This window comes from Choloepus didactylus, chromosome 14 (genome assembly GCF_015220235.1).
Source record: "Choloepus didactylus isolate mChoDid1 chromosome 14, mChoDid1.pri, whole genome shotgun sequence".
Taxonomy (NCBI): domain Eukaryota; kingdom Metazoa; phylum Chordata; class Mammalia; order Pilosa; family Megalonychidae; genus Choloepus; species Choloepus didactylus.
The window spans coordinates 57,535,460-57,560,783 of record NC_051320.1 but is presented as its reverse complement, the minus strand read 5'-3'; the positions used below and the strand labels follow the sequence as shown (position 1 = coordinate 57,560,783).

Below are 25,324 nucleotides of genomic sequence, written 5' to 3'. Positions count from 1 at the left end.
CCAGATGCTTTTCTGTAAATGGCATCGGGTGCTGCATAATGATAAAAGCTGGGGTCTGGATTCTGGCACGCCTGGATCAAATCCAGCTCCACCACTTACTCTCTGCCTGCTCTTGGAGAAATTATTTAATTTCCCAAAACCTCAGTGCTCTCATCTGTAACACGGGGTGACTTGTATTTACGTCATAGGGTTTTTATAGGGAATAAATGAGATATTGTGCATAAAATATTTAGAATGTTGCCTGGCACATGACCAGTAGTGAAGTGGTTTAGTGTCAGGCCTTGGGACGCTAAAAGGCATTGAATGAATTAGAGACTCTTCACACACAGGTGATTGCAATTAGCAAGGAACACAGAGACTTATGGAAACTGGGCCTGCTCACGTACCACTTATTATCATTGTGATATCACTTTGTAATTTAGTCTTTCCCCCAAAAGGAATTGTTTTAAGTGAGCCTTATCCATAAAAGTTTCTTTAATTCTATCCATTCCACAGTGCTTGGAAAGACGGCTGTGCAGAATGTCCTGGTTTCAATATATCTAACTGTGTGTGTTGAAAGAAAACCTGACACAATACACAATGAAAAGAAAATACTCCATTGTCTGATGTTCCTAACCTAAACTCAGTCACCACATTTCAATGCCATTTCCACATAATCAAAACTACTGCTTGCCAGGGCATGGTCACTGAGCAGCACAATTCTGGATTTATGTGTATTTTATACAATGAAAGATACGAAGCTGCTACTGTGAAGCCAATCAAATATTAAAAAAAAAAAAAGCAACAGTTATTCTAAACCAGCAGCAGAGCATTCAGAATAGATCCATGAGATTTTTTTCTTTTCTACAATTGCTAAATTTAGGGGGGGGGGGGGTTGGCATTTGAGTCAGACCCTGCTGTGAATGGGGTGGTATTAATCCCCTTGGCTTGCAGGTGCCAGGAGACGCCAGACCCCCTCCAGCCACCAGCACCCTCATTCACTCACCCCAAGGTGCTGCATGAAAAGCATCCTGCTCTATATGCGACATGATGTTTACAAGCAGTACTGTCACTGCCTGCAAGCATGATTGCTTCCTGCTACCCCTGGGGGGACATGTGGTTAGTCGAAATTCCCACAGGTACTTTCCTGATTAACTTTAGCTTTGACGATGGAGATATCTGGATGATGAACTAGCAGTGAAACAGGATCCCTACCCAGCCTGAAATTCAGACCCTAAGATTTTTAAACCTTGATAGACAGAAGCCTTGAACAAAAAGGAAAAGCCCTTAAAAATCTGTAGGCACAGAGGTGGATATTTCTGTATTACTTTGGAGATATTCCTTTGACTCTGAAAACCACCCAAGTGAACTTTGAATTCTGCAAATGTAAGGCCGTGGTTCTCTTTGGAAACGGAGTTAAGATGCTCTAGTTTCAAGAAGCTAAAATAATGCTGTTTGGAGAATGAAGGGGAAGCTTTCTGCTGGAAAGGCAGAGTGGTATCTGTTGGGTCAAGGCAGAGGAGGGTGCTTTGAACAAGTGGGACTCAGATGAGGAAGACCCCGTATGGCCCCTGGGGTTAGAGGGGCAAGGCCCGGAAGCTGACAGTATTGTTCAGGAGAGACTTCCTGTGGGTGAGGCTTAGGCAAGCACTACTAGTTTGGGACCCCGGTGGCAAAATGCAGCTCAGAGTAAGTGGGGGAGCCCATTCCACTGTCATGCACAGAACCAGAACTGCCCTGGCACCCTGAGGTTAAGTGACTTTGAGAGCATCTGCAGACGGTGCCCTTGACTGGACACATCAACCCTGGCTGAAGGGACACCTCTTCAAGCTGCTAAGTTATGGAGACAAGGGTAAAGTGCCCAGACTGGGGAGAACTGCACAGAGAACACCTAAGAATGAGAATGTGACCACACGGAGTAAAAGGAAGGATGTGAGGAAAACAAGCATTATATACAGTTCTGTTTGCCTCCATGGCCTGCCATTTTAGTTCTGTTAATATGTTTTGTGTTAGAGTGCTGTAAATTGGTGCTCTAAATAATAATATAGTGGGAAAAATTCTGTATGAACCAATTTGCATTCCATGTTACACTGACATCTTTCTCCTATTTATCAGTGATAGTATGAGTTAATTTGCACACAATGCCACACGTTGCCAGAATAAACCAACTATAGAAGTTTATTGATCTCTTAGGTAACAGCTCAGTGGTCTGAGGTGGGTAAGTGGCTCTGAACCCAGGTTCCTTCCATCTTGTTGCTCCACTAACCCTAGGGTGTGATCTTCATCCACAGTTCAAGGCTGGCTCAGTAGCACACCACTCACATCCTATGTGAATGGGGAATGAAAGGAAGTAAGGGCATCCCATTTCATTTTAAGGAGGTGACATGGAAATTTCACATACCACTTCTGTTCACATTCCATTGGTGAGAATTTTGTTACTTGCCCATACCTAGCTGCAAGGGAGCCTGGGATATTAGTCTGTACTCAGTGGTCACTGCTAAAACTCAAGGGGCTTCTCTTGATAAAAAGAGGAGGGGAGAATGGCAATCTCTGCCACAATATACCAAGGATAGTTATTCTTCTGGATAAACAATAGAGAACAGCCTTGAGTAATGAAACCGCTCAGTCTGTGCCAGGCATTCTGTTAGGGGGCAGCTTTGTCTAACTCATTGAGGTTGTTATCAATATTTGTAAGATGAGGAATCTTCAGCACAAATTGATAAAACAGAGGTGGTGTTCCAATCTGGTCTATCAAAATAGACAAAGATCATGCCTCCAACAGGTGAATACTCATGGAATGAAGACATCAGGAAAAAAGTTTGAGTGGAGAAGTGGGGGTTAGGCTGAAGGCTTTGGAGAGGACCCTAAGGATGGTAGGGAATGAGGAAGGAAGAACGGGACACTCAGAGAAGGAGTGACTGAGCTTTAATCTGTCTTTGATTGTATCCTACTTGGAGAGTCACATGGGGTACTTCCTCCAAGTCAATGCCATGTGCTTTTTTAATTTCAGGATTTTTACTCTTTCTCTTAGAGGTTAAGTGAGGACACACATCAAAACAACCTCTGATTTCCCACCCAACACCTTGGCCCAAGAGGATCCTTTTCCACTTACTGTTGTCTACTTTGAGTGTTGGATGGTATCTTTGTTGGCCCATTTGCAGTTCTCACCCAAGGAAATAGGAGCAAGTTTCACACAAAACTTGGTAATGAAATTCTATATCCAAGGCTTTACTGTGTGCTTCATCCTTAGGGCAATTTTATAATTCAAATCTGATATGGTCTGTCCTTATAAATCTATGAAGAGAATGGCATGTTGTCATCCTGTTTCTTCTGGCATTAGTGACTAATGAAAAGAGCCTAAGAATGTGTAGTGTCACTCACAGCTGAGTGTTATTTCAGGAGGTCTGTGGAATTGGGGGCAGGAGAAGTTCAGGAGGAAAGCATCACTTTCTCTAAGAGGAAAACATCACCTTCTCTAAGAGGAAAGTATCTCTTTCTCTCTGTACTCACCTGTCAACATACCTGTATGCACAGTCCTCTCCTGATGTAACCCCAAAGCCTCTTTTATCTTTTTAATAGATTGGATTATTGGTGAAGCCCTGCCATTAGAACTGCTGCTAAACCCAATTTCACAGTGAAATGAACTCCTACCCTTGCTGTACTGGTTAAATGTTTCACATGTAATGTGTTATTGCCTTATTAAGTTATGCTCCTTCGATGTAGAGTCTGTGTCTTTTGTGTGATGCCACAGTCTATCTTGTCTACTAGTTGACCAGTTTCCCCTACCATTCCATCCTATATAATTCTTTGAATTCTTTGTATCCACTATAATATCTAGCATAGTCCTAGGCACACAGCAGGCTCTTAGGAAATTCTTTGAACTAATTCATGGGGAAGTGGGATCTTCTTGAATGAAGTCATAGCCTAGATTTTATTCTATGAATTGTGTTCATTCCAATTTTCAATCCTATTATTTGATCTATTGGGAATAAATTTAAATATTTTAAAATGTACCCTTTAATGCATATTTAAAATCTTTATAATCTAATAAAGAAATGAGGATCAGTTTATTTGTTATTTAAACTGCATGCATACCACTGTTAAAATACAGGTCTTACACCAGAGGTAAAGATAGATGATAAAGACTGGGACTGTACAATGTGGCAAAAACTGGAGTGGCCAATGACTGTTACTAAATATACAAATATAAAAATGTTTTTGCATGTGGGAAAGCAAATGAATGTCAACCATGTAGAAATTTGAAAAAGGGATGGTATTCAGGAAAAAACATAATCAAAGCAAACTGGAGTCTATGGTCAACAGTAACATTGTAATATACCTCCATTAAATGTAACAAAGGCAATATGCCAATGCTAAATGTATATGAGAGGGGGATATAGGGGAGTAATATGGGATTCTTGGTAGTGGTGTTATTTGCTGTCCTTAGTAGTATATTGTATTGTATGACATGTTATTTTTCTTTTTATCATTTTATCTTATTGCTAAAAAAAGAAAAACAATTTTTCTTGTAGTAATCAATATGTTCAAGTGCTGATTGTGGTGATAAATGTACAACTTTATGATGATACCATGAACAACTGATTGTACACTGTGGATAAATGTATGGTATGTGAACATAACTCTATAAAATTGTAGGAACATATATATATAGGAGTAAAAGTGCTGGAGAAAACATGATGAGAGGGATGATGCCTCACCAATATGGACTAACTACAATGTGTAAACTCAGAATTGAATCTTAGAACATAGCCTAACGTGGACACAATAATTGTAATAGTCCCTAGATTGTAAGCTCTTACAGCAGTTAACTCTATCCCTGAATTGTAAGGCCTATCTCTAAACTTTGAGATGCTGATCCCCTAGCGTATAACCTGATTGGTCTCTGGAACAATGCATATCTCTGAGACACCTGAAACTCAGAGCTAGAGCTCGGCAGATATGAATGTCAGTATTAGTGCATACAGCCACTGTAAAAAAAAAAAGCTGAAAAAGAGCGCAGACTTCAATTAGTGATATGAATGAACCAGGTGTGGTTAAGACCAGGGCAAGCCAGGCCAAAGGGTAAAGGTTGAAACTGATTGCGTTTTAAAACTTCAACTTTCATATGAGACCAAGGGAATAGATATCTATTTGGTACAGGATCTAAATTTTCTAAACGGTACAACTCTACAGTCGATTTGTTCAAACACCACAATTGCATGGAACTTTGAATAGGAAGTGAGATACGGTAGGTTAGTATAGGCTGGAGTGAAATAGTGACACATCCTAGAGTAATTTGGGCAGATAATAAAAAATATATTTACAGCCTCCCCTTCCCCAGCCCCGAGGATCTGGGGGAAGGTGCGGATGTGTTGGACATCCTCACCTGGACTGGTATTGATGTTGTCACAAACATTGGGACTGGCGGTTTGATGTGCTGTGCCCTTGAGCATGGGACTTGCCCTTATGAAGCTCATTACCACAAAGGAGAGTCTAAAGTTGTATGTAGTGGTGCCTAAGAGTCTCCCCCTGAGTACCTCTTTGTTGCTCAGATGTGGCCCTCTCTCTCTCTAACTGAGCCATCTCGACAGGTGAACTCGCTGCCCTCCCCACTACGTGGGACCCAACTCCCAGGGATGTAAATCTCCCTGGCAACGCAGAGTATGACTCCCGGGGATGAATGCGGACCCGGCATCGTGGGACTGAGAGTATCTTCTTGACCAAAAGGGGGATGCAAAATGAGATGAAGTAGTTTCAGTGGCTGAGAGATTCCAAATGGAGTCGAGAGGTCACTCTGGTGGACATTCTTATGCACTATATAGATAACACCTCTTAGGCTTTAATGTATTGGAATAGCTAGAAGTAAATACCTGAAACTACCAAACTCCAACCCAGCAGTCTGGACTCCTGAAGACAATTATATAATAATGTAGATTACAAGGGGTGACAGTGTGATTGTGAAGACCCTGTGGATCACACCCCCTTTATCTAGTGTATGGATGAGTGGAGGAATGGGGATAAAAACTAAAGGACAAATGGGGTGGGATGGGGGGATGATTTGGGTGTTCTTTTTTCACTTTTATTTTTTATTCTTGTTCTGGTTCTTTCTGATGTAAGGAAAATGTTCAGAGATAGATTGTGGTGATGAACACATAACTATGTTATCATACTGTGGACAGTGGATTGTATATCATGGATGATTGTATGGTGTGTGAATGTATTTCAATAAAACTGAATTTAATTTAAAAAAAAAAAAGAAAAAAAAGAAAAAAAAATACAGGTCTTAAAATTTTTATTTTTTGCTTTTAAATGAAAGTGGAATAGCTTTGATCACTGAATTGTGTTTACTCCAGTACTTTTATGTTCTTTCAATGTCGCTGTTTGTGTGAATACAATCAAACTCTGTTTTTGCATAATTTTCTTATAAGAGAAAAAGCTGCTCTTAAAGAAACAACCAGCCATCTTAGAGAATTGGAACAATGCGCTGTAACATTTTGTACATTATCACACACCATAATTCATTAATGAAGGGAAAGAGTAATGGCAAATTTATCTTCACCATTATTCAAATGGAACAGTTACATATAATAGAACATCCTTCCTTTATTGCTTTCTCATTCAGTAAAATTATTTTGATAAATTTCAGAGTTCAATTACTTTTTTTTTTTAACCGTAATCATTTTTGTTTCAATCCCATCCATTAAGTCTGAGTTTTACTGCAGGAGTAAGCTTATTGGAATCATTGGGTGTACCATCAATGAGAAAGCTTTGGGTTGTCAGTTCTAGCCCTTTTTATTATTACTATATTGGTGCTTCCAAGTCCACACTATATGCCTGTTTCATAAATTCATGGTATTTACAAGTTGCACATGATAAATCCATAGCTCTAAAGTTTCCTCTCCTTAGTTTATTTCTGCAGCTTCATACTGGTGCTGTATTTTCTGACACAATAAGTACTAAGTGATGAGTACTAATAAGCCCTTTGGTACTACAAGATTCAATAGAAAAAGCCAGAAGAAGTCCCATTATTGAGGAAAAGGCAGAACGTCATTTTCTTTACAATTCCCTCTAATGAAGTGGGTGAGTTGTGTGTAGAGCACCATGGGCATCTGTAAGTGGGTTGCTGTGTGTGTGTGCAGGGATTTAGACTGCAGGATGCACCCTCTGCATCTCCATGCCAGAGTACTCAGGGTGGGGGTCCTAGCTGGCATTGCCTGAGTGACCCTAACCCAGGTCATGACACCCTGGGAAAATACTACAAGCTTTTTTGAATGACTTTAGAATGTTTTGAGAATACTTATTTTTTATGCTGATTATAAATTATTTTTACAGTGTTTACTGTCATGTAAGGAATAGAGAAAATAAAGGTAGCTCAATAAAAGTGAGAGACACTCCTATTAGAATTTAGAAGGAACAGAAAAAATCTTCTTAGATGTTTCTGCTGGGAAGCAGTGGGTATGGGTGCATGTGTGCCGGATGATGAGTGAGTAACCTCACCCAGGCACACACAGGCAGGCAAATAAAGGAGGTGGTTTGCCTAGCTGCACACAGAACCTGTCTTTTAGAGATGGTGGGGATCCTTTATTTACTTGGATTTTTGCTTTGGAATCACTTTATGGGTGTATTTTCACCTTTTCTCTCTTTAGACTAACCTTCCATTTTCACCTTCTCTGAACAAGAAATGGAAATAATAACCAGAGAGTCAATAGCTAAACAGGAAGGCTTTTCCTTAAGCACCAAACATGCACACATTCTCAAATACTTCACAACATCCTCCCTGAGCCTTTGTCTGCTTTCTCTCATGAGACACAGTGCTGAGTGGACAGAGTGAGGAGATCTGTTTTCTCCTTTCACCTTTGAAACTTAGCCAAATAAACTTGGACAAACCTTAAACCTTATCCTCAATTTCTTTAATATGGGGGTAATTAATCTTGGTCCTCTTTTCTCATAATACTTCAAGGAAAGCTGAAATAATGTATGTGAAACCCTGTAAACTCATGCAAGAAGGGACTGTGCTGTATTTTAAAGTTATTGCATTAGACAGCTGGTACAGTGCCCTGCATATACTTTGAGTTCAGTAAATATTCATGGTAAGGGTGAGTAGGTTGAAAAGATAAACATGCATGTTTCCAAAAGCAATGTCCTTTGTTTTATTTATAATTTTGTAATCTGTATGATGAGATTAAGAGCAAAGGGGAAACAGGTCAAATTAGAGTTAAAACCAATTTGAATTTTAATAATTCATTCATTCACTATACAAATTTTTATTGAGCAACTATTTTGTGCTAGACTTTGTTCTAGGCACTGGGGTTATAGAATTGAACAAAACAGACCAAAATCTGTGCCATCACAGAGCCTCCATTCTAGTAGGAGAAGACAGGCAATAAACGAAATAAAGTCAATAGTATATTAGAAGGTGTGTTAAGGAGAATAATAAAGTAGGAAAAGTGGATCAGCTGTTATTATTTTAAGTAGAGTTGAAGGAAGGGCATCACTGAAAAGTTGACCTTAGAGTAGAACTGAAGGAGGTGAGGGGTGAGCCAGCTGGATATGGGAGGCTGGGGGCATTAGAGCTGTGAGGTTATGGGGGTGCATTCAAGGCATGAGGGTGTGAGGCATGAAGATGTGGGAGTGGGGACATTGGAGACAGACAGAACAGCAAGGTCTTGAGGAGAGAACATGGCTATATACGGAAGGAAACCAGTGAAGAAGAGAAGCTGAAAATAGAAGGATATATGGTCCAAGGGATGTGGTTGAGGATGATGGGATGACGATGATGATGCTGATGCCATTGAGCGCATACTCTGCAAGGCTCTGTCTCATTATCTCACTTGATCCGCATGTACACATACACACACACACACACACACACACACACACACACACACACACACAACCTTTATACTCATGGAGACTGATGTATGGAGAAGAGTAAGTTCCAAAAGGTCACGCAACCAGGAAGTCTTGGCCAGGAGTGGAACCCAGGGCCTTCTGATTCCAACACCATATACTTAACCATTGTACATTATTGCAACTCCTGTGGAAGCAGATCATCCTCAAATAGTGTTTGTTGATACATTCTGGGGGACTTTTTCTTTCCCTTGGCCAGCTTATAGTGACTGTTCTACCATCAAAAAGTTTCCCTGAGACTATTCTCAGTTTCCCAGGAAAAGGGTGTGATCAGAAAAACAAAATGTTAGAAGAAAGCCAGTATTAATACCATCCTGATAAACTTTGGACTTAGACAAAGAAAACCTCAGTTCCCCAGATATTCTCGTAGGAGAAGGATTCACTGAAGAAAGCCCAGAGAGAATCACTTGGGAAAAGAATGTTCTTTACTTATTCCCAGTCGGACAACTGCCAGAATCTTCGCCCGTTATCTTGCTATTTATCTAACACAAGGGCATCTGACGGAGGGAATGACAAAATGAAATTTGTAGGCTTCCAGGTTTAGAAAATAAATACACAAGATACCCAGTTAAGTTTGAATTTCAGATAGACAACAAATAATTTTTGTATAAGTATTCCTTTGCAATATTTGGGACATCTTACACTTACAAAAAATACTTCATTCCCTTTGTCCTCTTTCTAATTGACCTTCTTACTTTCCTTCAAACAGATTTTTTGAGCCCCTTCAAATTTCTAATCCATGAAATTTGTTTTACCTCCTCTTCTATTCAAATATACTTTATCCAAGTATTGTTCTAGCTGCTTTGGGCCCATAGGAGGGAGGCTAACAATGCAAATAATTTAATCAATTTAGGTTCTGTTCTAGTTTGCTAATGCTGCCAGAATGCAAAACGCCAGAGTTGGATTGGCTTTTATAAAAGAGGGTTTATTTGGTTACACAGTTACAGTCTTAAGGCCATAAAGTGTCCAAGGTAAGGCATCAACAAAGGGTACCTTCACTGGAGGATGGCCAGTGGTGTCCGTAAAACCTCTGTTAGCTGGGAAGGCACATGGCTGGTGTCTGCTCCAAAGTTCTGGTTTCAAAATGGCTTTCTCCCAGGACGTTCCTCTCTAGGCTGCAGTTCCTCAAAAATGTCAGTCTTCACCCAGGGAAGTGAATCTCCCTGGCAACGTGGAATATGACTCCCGGGGAGGAATGTAGACCCGGCATCGTGGGATGGAGAACATCTTCTTGACCAAAAGGGGGATGTGAAAGGAAATGAAATAAGCTTCAGTGGCAGAGAGATTCCAAAACGAGCCGAGAGATCACTCTGGTGGGCACTCTTACGCACACTTTAGACAACCTTTTTTAGGTTCTAAAGAATTGGGGTAGCTGGTGGTGGATACCTGAAACTTTTAAACTACAACCCAGAACCCATGAATCTCGAAGACAGTTGTATAAAAATGTAGCTTATGAGGGGTGACAGTGGGATTGGGAATGCCATAAGGACCAAACTCAACTTTGTCTAGTTTATGGATGGATGTGTAGAAAAGTAGGGGAAGCAAACAAACAGATAAAGGTACCCAGTGTTCTTTTTTACTTCAATTGCTCTTTTTCACTCTAATTATTATTCTTGTTATTTTCGTGTGTGTCCTAATGAAGGTGTCAGGGATTGATTTAGGTGATGAATGTACAACTATGTAATGGTACTGTAAACAATCGAAAGTACAGTTTGTTTTGTATGACTGTGTGGTATGTGAATATATCTCAATAAAATGATGATTAAAAAAAAAAAAAAAAAAAATGTCAGTCTTAGTTGCACTTGGGGTATTTGTCCTCTCTCAGCTTCTCCGGAGCAAGAGTCTGCTTTCAATGGCCGTCTTCAAACTGTCTCTCATCTACAGCTTCTGTGCTTTCTTCAAAGTGTCCCTCTTGGCTGTGTCTTCTCTTCAAAATGTCACTCATAGCTGCACTGAGTTCCCTCTGCCCGTCAGCTCATTTATATGGCTCCACTGATCAAGGCCCACCCTGAATGGGTGGGGCCACACCTCCATGGAAATTATCTCATCAGAGTCATCACCCACAGCTGGGTGGGGCACATTCCATGGAAACACTCAAAGAATTCCAATCTAATCAACACCGATAGGTCCACGCACACAAGATTACATCAAAGATAACAGCATTTGGAGGACATAATACATTCAAATCGGCACAGGTTCAATATAGGGAGCATCACGGTAAGGACACGGGTTTCTGTGTTCAGATTCAGAATGGTGTTAGAAAACACGGTGCTGTTTGTTTATCTCCGTCTTTGTTGGCCTGTAATAGAAGATAATGTGGTGTGATCCTGTCTGAGAAGTATTGGTTCCTGGACCAGGAGTTCCTTGAGTGCTGTATCCCCTGTAACCAGCCCTGTGTCCAAAAAGGAAGAGGTGTCTGCTTTTATCTGGAAAAGCAAAAAGCCCAATCTTGGGGTGGGAGGTTGAGGCCAAAGTAGAAGAAGACTCTCAGTGACAATGAGTTCAAGATAAGGCAACATGAGACAGTACATTAATTCAACAAATGCTTATTAAGCCTACACTAAACTGCCAGGCGTGGTGCTAGGTTCCAGGAATGCAGTATAAACAAGGCAGACTCCCTCCTGTAATAGAATTGAGCTTCTGGCAGGAGAAAGAGATCTTAAGCATGTAATTGTGCATACAGTTAATTCCAGTGATAGTAAGAATTAAGAAAGAAAATTACAATACCGTTGGAGCATGTAATGGGGGAGCACAGCCTGATCTTGGTGGTTGGAGAAGGTCTCCCAAAGGAGGGGAAATTTCACAGAGATCTCAGTATGAATTAGGTAGGGAAGGATGTTTAGAAAGGGCGTGTGAGTATGGGGGGTGGCTAGGGAGAAGAGGAGCCCAGGTAGTGGGAACGGCTGCCAGGTGACGAACGGATCTGAGGAGGAGGAGCCAGGCAGAAGACCAGTCCGCAGGCCACGACCCTAGAAACTCCACACCTGCACCTAGGGCACCGCTCACCTGGGAAAGGCTTTATGCAGCTTCCTGCTTCTGCAGCCCCTGCGTCACGTGACTGGGGTGACTGACGAGTGATACCTGTCCAGGGCTCATGGGGTCTAACTTCTGGGCCACAGCCACCCAGCCCTCCCCAGCCACAGGGAGAGAAGACCAGAGAAGGAAATACACAGTCATGCTCTTCATCAGCTGCTTCTCTAATGGGATCTCTGTGCTTAATTCCAGCTTATTATAATGACTACCATGTAGCAAATCACTCTTTCAGGGCTGGCAGGGGTCCTCTCTTGGTCCAAACCACAAATGTCTTCCACAGCTGGCCAGCAATCCAAGGAGGGGGTCAGGCTGGAAGCCCACAGTAGTTCTCGTTCCTTCTTTCTTTCTCTCGTGTCACTTTTCTTCTCTTGTTCTTGCTGGTTCTCCATAGAACTGTAAAGCAAGGGGAAGAATGTTCCCAAATCTGAAGGACTCATCTTTGTAAACAACCCAACCAAACTGAACCTTTATCTTGTTCAGATTATTAGTCAGTGTTTATTGAGCACCTGCTGGGGGCCAGGCATGATGCTGAGCTTTTCCTCATGTACTGGAATCCTTTTGTCTCATTTATCCCTGAACAGCCTTATGAGAGAGGAATTAGTATGCCTATTTTACTGTAGAAGAACTGAGACCAAGAGAGGTCAAGCAACTTTCCCAAGGCCACAAAAGATAGTAATACCATAAGAACTTAAATTTAGTTCTTCTGCTACCAAGTCCAGTTCCCTTCCTGTGCCCCCTTGGTGTCTCCCAGAGCTGCACAGACTACAGCGGCCTCATTGTCTGCTGGGGGAAACAACAGGTTAGCAGAGGTTGCTTCATGGTCTTTTCTTATTAGCCAGTTAATGAGCTTCCCACTTGTACATATGTTCAATGGACAAACATCAATATTTTCAGCCATACTGGCCAGGACAGGGAGTGATCAGTGCCTTCCAACAGAAGCAGCCATTCAACACCAGAAGCATCCAGCCATCGACATGGGGGCTAGTTCTGCTCCCCTGGGCCCACAAGCTGCATGAATTTGGTCATGACAGTCAGCTTCTCTAAGTCCCTCGTCCTTGGAGAAAAACCTAGCTATAATATCCCTCTCCCCAACTCTACAGTGAAATTGTGAAAATAAAGCACTAGTGAAAATGCTCTGAACCACATCTGGAATCCCAGATTCCTTCCTGCCCTGTCCTCTGTAGGATATGATTTTTATAGGAATATTCATTCTAAGCCAGAAAATAGTAGATGTTAAACATATGTTTGCTGCACAAACAAAAAGAAATTTAAGAACTATTCTTAGACTCGATGGAGGGGCTTGTATTATTTTTCTAAATGCCATTGTGGTCCCTAGAGGATATCTAAAAACAGGGACTTGTACTCTTCTGGTACCCCCAGCTGCTAGTTATGTGATGAGGCCTGGAGCTCCATGGTTGATCTCTTTGCCCTCCTCTGTCTATGAGGACTCACTGTTCTCCTTTGTAGTTTTTTCAAAACCCAGAATAATCATTTCTTTTAAATAAGAGAATAGTTAGCATCTTTAGCTAAACAGCCACTTATTGCTGTTGGAATTCCATGGAAGTCAGCAAAGGTAGGGTCCTAACCTGAGGCATCCCTAGGGGACTGTTGAGGGTTCCCAGTGCAGCCACTTCTTCCTCTCACTGCAGCCAGATAGGCCTGGCACCAGGCCCTGGGCACTGCCCAGAAAAAGGCACCCCTAAGTGGCAGGGTGCCAGTGCAGTCGTTGCCAGTGTGGGTGCGGTGCCAATACAGTTGTCTGATGGGGTAAATTGACATGTGGATTAAATCCGAAGGCCTGAACTTCAGACACCCCAAAAATGTCTTTGTTTGGGACATTTTTATAGTTTCTGCAGGTCTGGAAGGTGGCCATTTAGTATGGCCCCTGTCCACTTGCTCATGGGCACTCTAAGTAGAAAATGTAATTGCACCTCCAATTGTTGGCAATCTAGGAGGAAGCTGAGGAGTTAGCCATTGGCTGCTTTTGCAATAGCAGGGAAAGCAGTGGGCATGAAAAGTCAGAAGTTGAGTATCAAGCAACAGAGGATTTAGGGCACTGTTTAGTACCTCTTAGGTCAGGATGGAGGTGGGTATTTACACAGTTAAAGTGCAGGATGGGCCTAAATTGTACAAATGTGCCCACAACATGGGCAGGCCAGAGGAGATGGGGTGGAATTTAAATTCCAATTCTAATTCCAGCAGGTGTATGAACTCTTGCAAGATAAATAGTTAGAATGTAAAGGCTCCAGAGGAAAATGGCTTGTTGGAGAATTTGTAAGGGAAAGTCTAGAGATCACTCTATTTATCAACAACACCAAGAACCACTTTGCAAAAAATTCTACCTAAGAAATCCAGGAACCATGCTGTTGGGGATTGAGTCATGTCTCCCACAAAAGGCATGTTCATGTCCCAACTCCTGGTCCTACAGGTGTGAACACCTTTGTAAATAGGACCTTTGAAGATGTTGTTAGTTAAGGTATGTTTCAGTTTGATAAAGCTGCCTCCAATGCAATATACCAGAAATGGGTTGGCTTTTACAATGGGGATTTATTAACTTACAATTTACAATTCTTAGGCCATGAAAATGTCCAAATTAAGGCATCAATAGGATGATACCTGGACTCTGAAGAAAGTCCACCAGCATGTGGGACACCTCTGTGACATGGGAAGGCACATGGCTGGCATCTGCTGGTCTTTTGCTCCTAGCTTTCGTTGCCTTCAGCTATGGTTCCAGTAGTTTCCTCTGTGGGTCCTCTCTTAGCTCCTCCAGGGCTTTTCTCTCTAAGCTCTCTCAGCCTTTTCTGTCTTTTGTCCTTTCATAAAGGACTCCAGTAAAAGGAGTCGCCCCTGAATGGTCCCACCTATAATAGGTCTGCACCCACAGGAATGGATTAAAAGAACATGGCCTTCTCTGGGATACATAACAACTTCAAACCAAGATGGCTGAAGGCCTTATAAGCAAAGGAAATTAGACGCAAAAAGAGAAGCCACAGGGAGTAGCCAGAAGCTGGAAGTCAACAGAACCAGGAAGAGGAAGGAGAAGATACTGCCATGTGCATTGCCATGTGGTGGAAAAGCCAAGGAACCCCAAAGATTCCCAGTCAATTAGAAGATACTGACCCGAGGAGGAAACAAGCCTTCTAGCCTCTAAAACCCTGAGCCAACCCATTGTATGGTATTTCTTTTAGTAGCTGGGAAATTAAAGCACATGCCTAAGGTAAATGCCCAGGAAGTAAAAGAAACTTGGAGTTAACCTAAATGTCAATCAAAGGGGATTCAATAAATTTTATACAATGGGATACCAAAGGACTGTAAGTGTCACATGAGCTTTTTACTAACCATTGTAGCTCTGCTAATTCAGTGATTGGCATTGAAGTTAGTGCTTAAGGCTATCTCTTGAATCAATCAATAAATGAAAATTCAGCAATTAAAAAGGATGAGATGAATCCATATACCTATAACATGGAAAGATTTCCATGATACAGTTTTCTCCCCCCATAATATACTTTTAAATGAAAATGAAGTTTACAGAACAGTATAGTATGATCCCATTTATGATTATTATGTACATATTATATATGTGCATTAAAATGTCTTGAAGAATATATATATATATACTGGATATATATACACTATAAAAATGACTATCTTCTATGGACTGCTATTGGATTGAGGATATTCAATTTCTAATTTATATAGTCCTTGATTGTTTAGATTTTTACAATAATTTTTTTACAGTTACTTTTGTAATCAGCAAAGCCAAAACATATATTTCTTTGCTTTGAAGGGCAGGGAAGAGTTGCTCTCAATGCCGAGCAAGTTACCTGTTCTTGAACCTTCTAGTGTGTTCATTGTGATCAGAAATGTATATATTTTTTGGAAAATAAGACTTGATAATGGGCCCAAGGCCAGGCCCTCTCCAGTCTGAAATGCTGGCTGTGTAGAACAAGGTTTCAGATATTTTGGAGACTGTAGCCCCTGTTCACCCTGAGAAGACCAGATGGAGTTCCTGGGCTTTATTTCACCATGGTGAAGGCAAAGGAAGTGCAAATTTGTTTCCAGCAAGCCTCTGCTCATCATATGTGTGTGTGTGTGTGTGTGTGTGTGTGTGTGTGTGTGTGTGTGTGTGTATTTTTTTCTCTTTCTCATTCAGTTCTCATCTCAAACCCCTTCAGCTCTCTGTAGTGGGACTTAGTGCCAGGTATGACTGGGAGATGCAGGCTGTGACCCCTTAAACAGGAGATGTGAGCCCGTATGCCCAACCTCATCAGAAAGAAAGCTGCCTTGCAAGCAATGGCTTTGTAACATGTTTCAGGCAGTGCCAGCAAAGCCATTTTGTGATCCAGATGGGATTGTAGAAGATAGATGTCATTTCCCTATATCAGCTAATTTTACCAAGAGGCCAGAGGAGAGAATATTCTTTGGTCAGGCAGGATAAGACTAAATTAACAGGATTGCTCTATAACTCTTCAATTCTCCCTCCTCGACATTTTAATTTTTCTCTTTATACATGACAACGTTTATTTCCTACTGTGCCCATTATATATAAATATGTCAGTTTATATGTATGCTCTCCTTTCAAATTCCCAGAGTCAGTTTCCTTTGAAGAGAAATTTCTAAAGCAATATGCTCTGCAGGTTTTTATTTAGTCACTTCTTTTTTCAATGAGAATTAAAAACAACTGATCTAGAAATGAATTTGCTGGATTTTAGCCGCCTGCAAAATCCCTATGCTAGAATATCTGAGCTCTAACTCATGATAAATGCATGCTTGCTCCCTTTCATCTGTAACTTTTATCATGTCATTTCTTACATTTCGGGAACCTTTTCCTAGTTATGTTTTTATTAGGTAGATATTCCTATTGGTTGAAATGCAAAGCAATCCCTAGTGGACAAAGTTATATGCCCCAAATCGGTAAATGTTTTAATTAACCTGGTCTCTTTCTGGAATCACTGTGGGTTCTCTGTTCCTCGAAGCCACAAAACTTGACTTTAGCCACTAGCATTTTGTAAATTCCATTTTAGGAAACCTCTGTGCAGTTTGCACTGAAACTTTTCCTCTGAAGTTAACCAGGCTGTCCAGAGTAAGTTATGGACTTTTCCCTGGAAAATCTTACTCTGGGCCCTGAGGAATTAAGCCTCGGGGTGTTTGGAACCTTATGAGGAATTGCAGAAATGAAATGCTGCAGATCTTTCACTCCACAGATATAAAAAATAAAGGGGGGAGCACACGCATTCTAAAAAAAATTGTTCACCAATCACCATTTCCTTTCATTTTGACATCACTTTTAGTTGCCATTCCATTTTTTTTCTTTGTAAGTGGAAAGTTAACTTCATATTTTAGATTCCTGGTCATGGTTCTTGGTTTGTGGTTTCGTGTCTTCTCTTCTCGTCTCATTTATTTTTCCTTTTTCATCTGTGATCAGTATCAACCCTAGATTTATTTTTTGAACGCTGGGAGACTGGATGACCCAAAACAAGTTTGGAAATTCTATGTTGCCCTTCTCAGAGTAAACCACTGATTAAAGGATGCTGGTGTTTAATAGAATAGGTGAGCTTTCACTTAAAGAAATGAAGCCTAGATTCAGTTATGTATATATTTAACTAAAATGTATAAAGGGTTGAGAATTTATTTGCTATTTAAAACTATTCTTCAAGACCTTGCAGCAAAGGCCCTTAAGAAGTCAAAGCTGGCCTGTTCCAGGAGGCCAGGGAGCCTGGAGCCTGGGGAGGGCCAAGAGATGTGTCAGAGATGGCCTGGGACTGATTTGATGACAACGGCTTGGGAAGAAGTAAATGAATTCACACATATTTTAGACATGCTGATGGGATAGAAGTGGAAAGGCATCATGGATGAGTCCACGGGTTTTGACTTGAGTTATTGGGTAGATAGTGGGGTCCTTCACTGAGATGGGGCAAGCTGGGATGTGGGAGAGAGGACAAGATTCAGAGAAGAGGGCAAGAACTCTGATTCTCATTTTTTCTGGTTTATTGAGGACTTTCTATGTGCAGCCTTGCACTGGGCACGAAGGGCACAATGTTGAAGAAGGTATAGTTCAGCTTCTTGTGCTTTCCTACCACCTTGCCAATCATTCCTTCTCAGTCTCTTTCACTGGTTCCTTCTCATCTCCCAGACTGCAGATGTCAGGGTGAACATGGACTGTCCTTGGCACAATTCTTTTCTATCCACATTCCCTTCCTTAGTGCTCTCATGCAGTCTCTTGCTGCAAACACTATCGACATATTGATGTCTCCCAAATTTATAGCACCTCCCTGGACCTTTTCCTCTAATTCTATACTTATATATCCAACTACCTGCTTGACATCTCCACTTGCATGTATAAACAGGCATGTCAGAATGAACATATGCAGAACCAAGCACTGATATCCATACTTCCTGCCTCCCCCAAAAGCCCTGCTTCTCCTGCATTTTTCGCATTTCAGTACATGATTTATAGTTGCTCAGGCCAAAACTCTGGAGTTATGCTGGACTGTTTTCTTTCTTTCACACCTCACATCCGAACTATCAGCACATCCTGTTGACTCTACCTTCAAACTATATCCAGAATGCAACCACTTCTCACCTCCTCTGCTTCTCCCATCCTGGTTCGAGCCACCATCATCTCTAGCCTGGATCATTCCAGTGGCCTCTTTAACTGAGCTCCCTGGCTCTGCCCCTGCCCTTCTAGATTACCCACACAACAGCAGAGAGATCCTTTTATAATATAAATCATAACTATCGCTTCTCGCAGAGAACTCTCCGGTGGCTCCCATCTCATTCAGAGTGAAAGCCAGAGTCCTTCTAGTCACCTCCAGCCCCACATCATCCGGTCCCTCATGACCTTTGTCTTTTCATCTCCTTCACTACCTCATGCCCTCCACTCCAGCCACATCCTTAGTCATGCTAAGCAAGCTCCCAGTTTAGAGCCTTCGCCCTAGCTGTTCTGTCTGCAAAAAGCCCAGATATCTCCATGGCTTGCTCCTTTACTTTTCTGCTCTTCATTCAAATGTCACTTCCTCAGTGAAGCCTTCCCTGGTTTATTTAAAATTCCAACTCCCTCGCACCCACCCACCCCTGGCATTCCATAAACCTTCTCCACTTGACTTTTCTCCGCGGCCCAGCTCCATCTCGCATTGCACTCATTTATTGTGTGTCTCTTGCCTCTAGACTGTAGCTCCATCAGAACAAAGATGTTTGTCTGTTTTGTTCCCTGCTATACAGTGCCTAGAATCGTGCCTGGCTCTCAGTAGACACTTAATCTGTATCTGTGGAATAAATGAGTTCAAATAAGAAGTTGTATCCTCTCTCTTATCTTCTTCTTTCTGGGTTTTTATGAACTGTTTTATTAATCTCTGTATGTGCTTTGTCCATGGAGCTCATGGACAGCCAAGCAGGCAATCCAAGCTCTCCGTTTGGCTTCCTCCGAGTTTTCATTTCTTTGATTATAAAATGGAAAAAGCCTGCCCTGCCTAGCACACAGGGTTGCTGTGAAGGTTCAGTAGAATAATGGATGAAGGGCCACCAGGATGAGACATTGTTTTCATTAACCTCACCTCTGGACCTGACTCAGTGCTGGCGCTTTGCATACATAGTCTCATTTAAGTGTCACAATAAATCAATCACATATGAACTTGTCTTAAAATCATTTCACAGATGAGAGACTGAGGCGCACCAGGAAGTTGAGTGAATTAACTAGTAAATGATAGAGCTTTGAACCCAAGCATTTTTATTCCCTGGCCTGAACTTTTACCCATTATATGCTACTGGCACAAAATAAATGTTTTAATGACTGAATGGACTAATGAAAATGATTTGACCTGAGATGCAATTTTTGTCTCCAGCCTATTTTTCTCTAACTACTGATTAATGTAGTATTTCTCTTCTATTTTTTTTCTTCCCTCTTCAGCTCGAAGCAGGTAGAAATTTCCATCTTCCAAAAGAAAAAGATATTATCAAGCATTCCTGTATCTTTTTCCCTCCCAAGGAATGAAACGCTATCATATGTCCCCAGAGATTTTTGTTGTACGGTCTAATGAAGTCCAGATGGTTTTCTCAAGTTCAGTCATCATACTTAGTAAAGTATTTGTACTTATCTACTGAAACAAATTCTGGACTAAATTACAAACACCCGCTTCGCAAATAACTTATTCCATGTTCTTCTGCCTTGTTTGTGTTATGGCCTTTCTGTGCTAATGAATTTGTAAATGTGGTTTAATTACTGTTTACTGAGAAGTAGCTGCACACAGTTCAGTCTCAGTGGGAGACTAAGCCAAAATGTTGAGGCAGTTTGTTTCTAGTGCAGAAACAGCTAATAAATGAGAGGCACTTTTTAAACATTGGGGAAGGAAATTTGGTTTGAAGAAACTGTGCTATTTTATATTTCCAGGGTAATAAATCATCCTTTAAGGGAGTAGATTTAAATATCAAAATGACATTTTTTCCCAAGGCCCATCACTTGGTGACTAGTACTTAACCAAACTGTAATAATGGTCATTTCATTGAACACCACACCAAAGAGCTATATTCTAAAGAAATCCCCGAAGGGAAAACTCAAAATTACTTTTAAATTCTGTAAAATGTCTTGGAGCTCTGTAAACTCATGTATTATATATTACCTCATGTTTCTGAATTCTGGCCTTAGGAAAAATGCCAACTTAACAACTAAATGATAGTTCTAAAATTCTAATACAAGCCAGTCTCTCTAACTTTGCTTTTTTTTTTTATTCCTCTAGTAAAAGGAGATTCAAGGGGGAAGTGAAAGTTATTCGAATTTTCAGTTGATAAAGTCTGTTGGTGTTCCATTTGGAGTTCTAGTTTGATTTTGCTCTTGCATAAAATGTTGTTTCCTTAATTCCTCATAAAAAAGGACCTCCGAAGTAAGCTCCTTCCTCCAGCTCTAGGTCATACTAATAGGATAGGGGCTAGGTTCTCCCCCAGCCCTTAGGGGACATCTGCCAAAGACTGAAAGCAGAACCTCTAATTGCTAAACTCAGAAAAGCAAGTCAATCCACTTGTCAATTAATGGGGGTTGCTGGTTGTTTCCTGAACTGTGGATCTTACAAAAGAAGTTTGAGCAGTGTGAGGTACAAACACTGCCCTCTAGGAATTTGATTTAGTGACATCAACACACAGGTAAACGCAATTCAACATAAAGGGTCCGAAGGCCAAGTCTTAACCACAAGAGCTTTGGTGTGTTAAATAGTGTTCTGAAAACTAGTTCTCACCCTGCTTGCAAAATATGTCCTTTTCCAAGAAAACTGTTTCATATTTCCATGTTGTAATAATTTACTTGATATTCAAGTATTCTTTCCTTATTCATTAGTTCCTTCATTCATTCCTTCATTCATTAGTTCATCAAACGTTATTTGTGGTGGACCCTAGTGATACAAAGTGACCCAGATAAAGATTCTGCCTCAAGGAGCTGTCTGTAGTAGAGAGAGACTGGCATGTAAACAAATAAGCACTGTATGGTGTAAAATCTCAAAGAACATTGGAAATCATGATTACAATGGGCAAATGTTGTTTTTCATATATTAGGCCATTTTGCAAGCCTTATCTTTGGGATTTTTTTATTATAGGAAAACTGAAAAATATAAATGCAGACACCCTTTATGAGAAGGAGTTTATCATGACCACTCTTCATTCATAAAGCTTTGGAAATGGGAACTAAGTTCAGATCTCACCTCCTTCAAGAGGTTTTCCCTGATAGCACTTATGTTCCCATTTGGCTTGGGCATCCCTCCTCTCTGCTCTTACTGCATCATGTCCATTCCTCTGGTCCTATATGCTGAATATGTTTCGGATTGTCCCCTCACCGCTGCCACCCCTGCACATATATAACTGGATGCCCCTGAGGACAAAAGGCCACCTCTTACTCTTCTTTGTATCCAAAGCACCAGAGATATGCCTGATGCATGGTCTCAAAAAATGTTGAACAGCTTTGTGAAGGGCAAGATGGTATTTTAGAGTATATTTTTGGCTTAGATTTTTTAGGGTTAGATTAGATTTATGGCTAATAAAAGTTACCTTTTTTCTCTACTATATTGAGTTTAAAAATAAGTAACAATGGTTTGTATTCTTGTTTTTAAAAATGTAAATGTACTAAAACATGTATTAATAACATACAAATAAATATGCATATGACAAATCTGGAAGGACACACACCAAAATGTTAGGAGTGGTAACCTTAAGTGTCAGGATTTGAAATGAAGTTGACTTTTTTCTTAATGTGTTACTGTGTTGTGTTACTATTTTACTATGGATATGTGCTTCTATTATGATAAGAAAAACTTATTTGTATTTTTAAAAGGAAAGTATGGCCTATTTCATAAGCCATCAGCATAAGACTTAAGTGACTTTATGAAGCATCATCTTTAACATCTAAACCCAGTGTTGCTGGTGGTTTGATTTTGTGGATTCAAATAACTCAACTAGCTTGGTAAAGTTTAGTGGTATTAGATAGGTTTGTTTCTATTTTCCTTCCTCAGATCTGCATTTGTAATATTCAAAAAGTACCCAAGCATTACTTTACTTGAAAATAGTTTAGTAATAAATTCTAGGGTTAAAGTGTCTCTTTTGGTCTCTCTTCGTCTTCTTTAATTTTCCCAGCTAATAACTTGGTTTGGGTATTAGAACCCTAGTATTCTTAGAACCAGGCTCAACCTCTTACAATTGATAAGCCAGGACTAACACGCATACCCTCTCTTTCTTTCTTAATCAGTCTTTTCATTTTAGTGTGATTCTGTGTAAAAAGAAATACCAGTTTTCCAGTTATGATACTTTTGTTCTATATCTTCTGCTTTCCTGTTTTTCTATCATTTTGTTTGGCTGACTGCTGTGTTATAAAACCTAGACAATCTTATTGGACTAGAGTAGAGTTTGTTTTTCCCTTTACCCCAGAGGAACAATTATAAATTATAAAATTTGACCCTAAAGAACAGCTCTAAAAATTACTTATATTTTCTTTTCTATCTACAGCTGAATTCTTGCTGCCAGGATGGGGAAACAGAACAGCAAGCTGCGCCCGGAGGTCATGCAGGATTTGCTGGAAAGCACAGACTTTACAGAGCACGAGATCCAGGAATGGTATAAAGGCTTCTTGAGAGACTGCCCCAGTGGACATTTGTCAATGGAGGAGTTTAAGAAAATTTATGGGAACTTTTTCCCTTATGGGGATGCTTCCAAATTTGCAGAGCACGTCTTCCGCACCTTTGATGCCAATGGAGATGGGACAATAGACTTTAGAGAATTCATCATAGCCCTGAGCGTAACATCCAGAGGGAAACTGGAGCAGAAGCTGAAATGGGCCTTCAGCATGTATGACCTGGACGGAAATGGCTACATCAGCAAGGCAGAAATGCTCGAGATTGTCCAGGTATGTAGCACTAGCCCTTGAAAAAGGGCATGTGTCAGAACTAAGAACCAGAAGGCATTTTATTTGGCCTGCCCACTGGTTTTTTGTTTGTTTGTTTTAATGTGAACCCACATTACAAAGCCAGGGACATAGCACATAAAAATCCACATTTGTTGGCATCTCTTGAAAAATCAGAAGCTCTGGCAACCTTGGCCCACATGCTTGCCTGGCACCAGTCACCGGGTACTTTATGGTGACCACCACCCTACAGATGGACAATTTTCCATGCTCACTATAGCTACTCCATCCACTCAGTGCCACGACCTGCCTGGAGCTGGAGCCATTGGGCTTATATCCCCAGTGAGATGTGTTTAGTGACCAGATTCTAATCTGTGTTCAAATCCTGCCTCTTTCTCTCACTACCTCTGTGACTTTGACCAAGTTAATTCACCTAAGTGAGCCTCAGTGTCCTCATCTGTAGCATGGAACTCCCAGTGGTACCCACCCATGTCCTGCCCTATAGGAAAAGTCATCATCACTACCATCATCACCATCATTAACTTACAGCCTTATGAGACTCGTGAATGAAAACAGGAATCTTGACTCAAAGTCCTGTCCCATCAGAGAGCCAAACATTGTAGAACAGAGGCTTCCTTGTTTTAATAAGAGTTCCTCCATTTTATTTCCCCAAATTACTCATCAGAGTAAATTCCCTGAACAGAACAGGAGGGCCCCTGGTGTGGGCCACATTTCCCTTGGGGGACCCCAGCAAACCTGAGGGAGATGGAGGAGGAGGGTGAGAAGCTATGGTCACAGCAACAACAGATTGATCAACAGTGGGTGGGACAGGGGGCCACAGCTACTGGAAGAGGCTCAGGAGAGTTGCAGCTGCAAGCAGTAGGAAGCAGACGGTGGGAGGCAGCAGCAGCTCGCTGTCCTGGTGGGCGAGCAGGGCGTGACAGGGAAGCACCTGGCAGCAGACAGCAGGTCCAGGAAAGCAGGCATTTGGCTTTTGGGAGAGCTGGTCTCAGAGACTGACGCTCATCCCAGGACATCTGGGTTTGGAGGTAATGCTGTGGCCCCTGGGAGAACAGGTGGGGTGCTGGGAGGTAAGAAACAGACAAAAGACTCAGCTGCTGGTGGGAGGGGTGAGGGTGTAGTGGCACTTGCTTTCAAGGAAATGCAGAAAGGGTAGTTACAGAACTGGGGACAGAAGAAAGAGATCTGCAAGGCTGACCTGTTATTGAGCCGTGGGCTGAAGCCTGGGTCCTGATCTCAGGCCTGTGCGACTGAACCCACACGGGCAAGCAAGAGTGACAAGTGCAAAAGATAGAAGGATACAGAAGCACGGATCCAAAATGCCCCTCTCCTCTTCCAGGAACTCTCCAAGATCTGCCAGTCAGTCCTCTTTTCTGCTTGAGCCGCCAGGGGCTTTTCCTTCCCCCAGAGCAGTGACTCTCGGAATAATTTGTGTTAAATTAATCCCTCAGAGACCTGGTTCTTAAACAAAAATAAAAGTCCCTCCCCTCCCCCAAGCATAAAATACTAAAAAAAAAATTGACTCTAAAATATTGGCAGTATAGAAAAATCCTCCATAATCCCACCTTACCCACAAAGAGAATCTCTGCTAATAGTTTTTTTCTTTTGTGTTGAATTTTTTAAAAAAAAATCAGAGCCATTGTAGATTGACAGAAAAACCATGCAGAAAATAGAGTTCCTATAACGCCCTCCCATACATACATTTCCCCTATTATTGTTAATAATTTTTAATATATCCTCCTGGTTCTATTTCCAAGCATTTAAAAATATCTAGTTGATTTTATACTGTATATGAAGTTTTGTATCTTGGCATTTTCATGTAACATAGTAGCACAGGCATTTCTCACATTACAAAAACTTTTAACAAAGATATTTTAATGGCTACATAAATGATACAATATATTATAATTTACTTAATTTTCCCCTATTTTGGATATTTAGGTTGTTCAGAGTTTTTCATTATTATATATAATACTACAACTTTTAAAAATAAAATAAATAATTCTTGCA

At 41.0% G+C, this 25,324-nt stretch overlaps 2 protein-coding genes across 5 annotated transcripts in view; one reads left to right on the top strand and one right to left on the bottom strand.

Moving 5' to 3' along the window:
- GRHL2 (grainyhead like transcription factor 2) overlaps positions 1–25,324 on the bottom strand; it is a 244,470-nt gene that overhangs the window by 5,033 nt on the left and 214,113 nt on the right. The window lies entirely within an intron of this gene.
- NCALD (neurocalcin delta) overlaps positions 1–25,324 on the top strand; it is a 313,506-nt gene that overhangs the window by 262,984 nt on the left and 25,198 nt on the right. For all 4 annotated transcript variants that reach the window (XM_037802657.1, XM_037802654.1, XM_037802655.1 and 1 more), the window contains one exon: positions 22,900–23,296. In XM_037802657.1, the coding sequence (XP_037658585.1) occupies positions 22,919–23,296 (378 nt within the window). In that variant the 5' untranslated portion in view covers positions 22,900–22,918. The remainder of the gene's footprint in view (positions 1–22,899; positions 23,297–25,324) is intronic.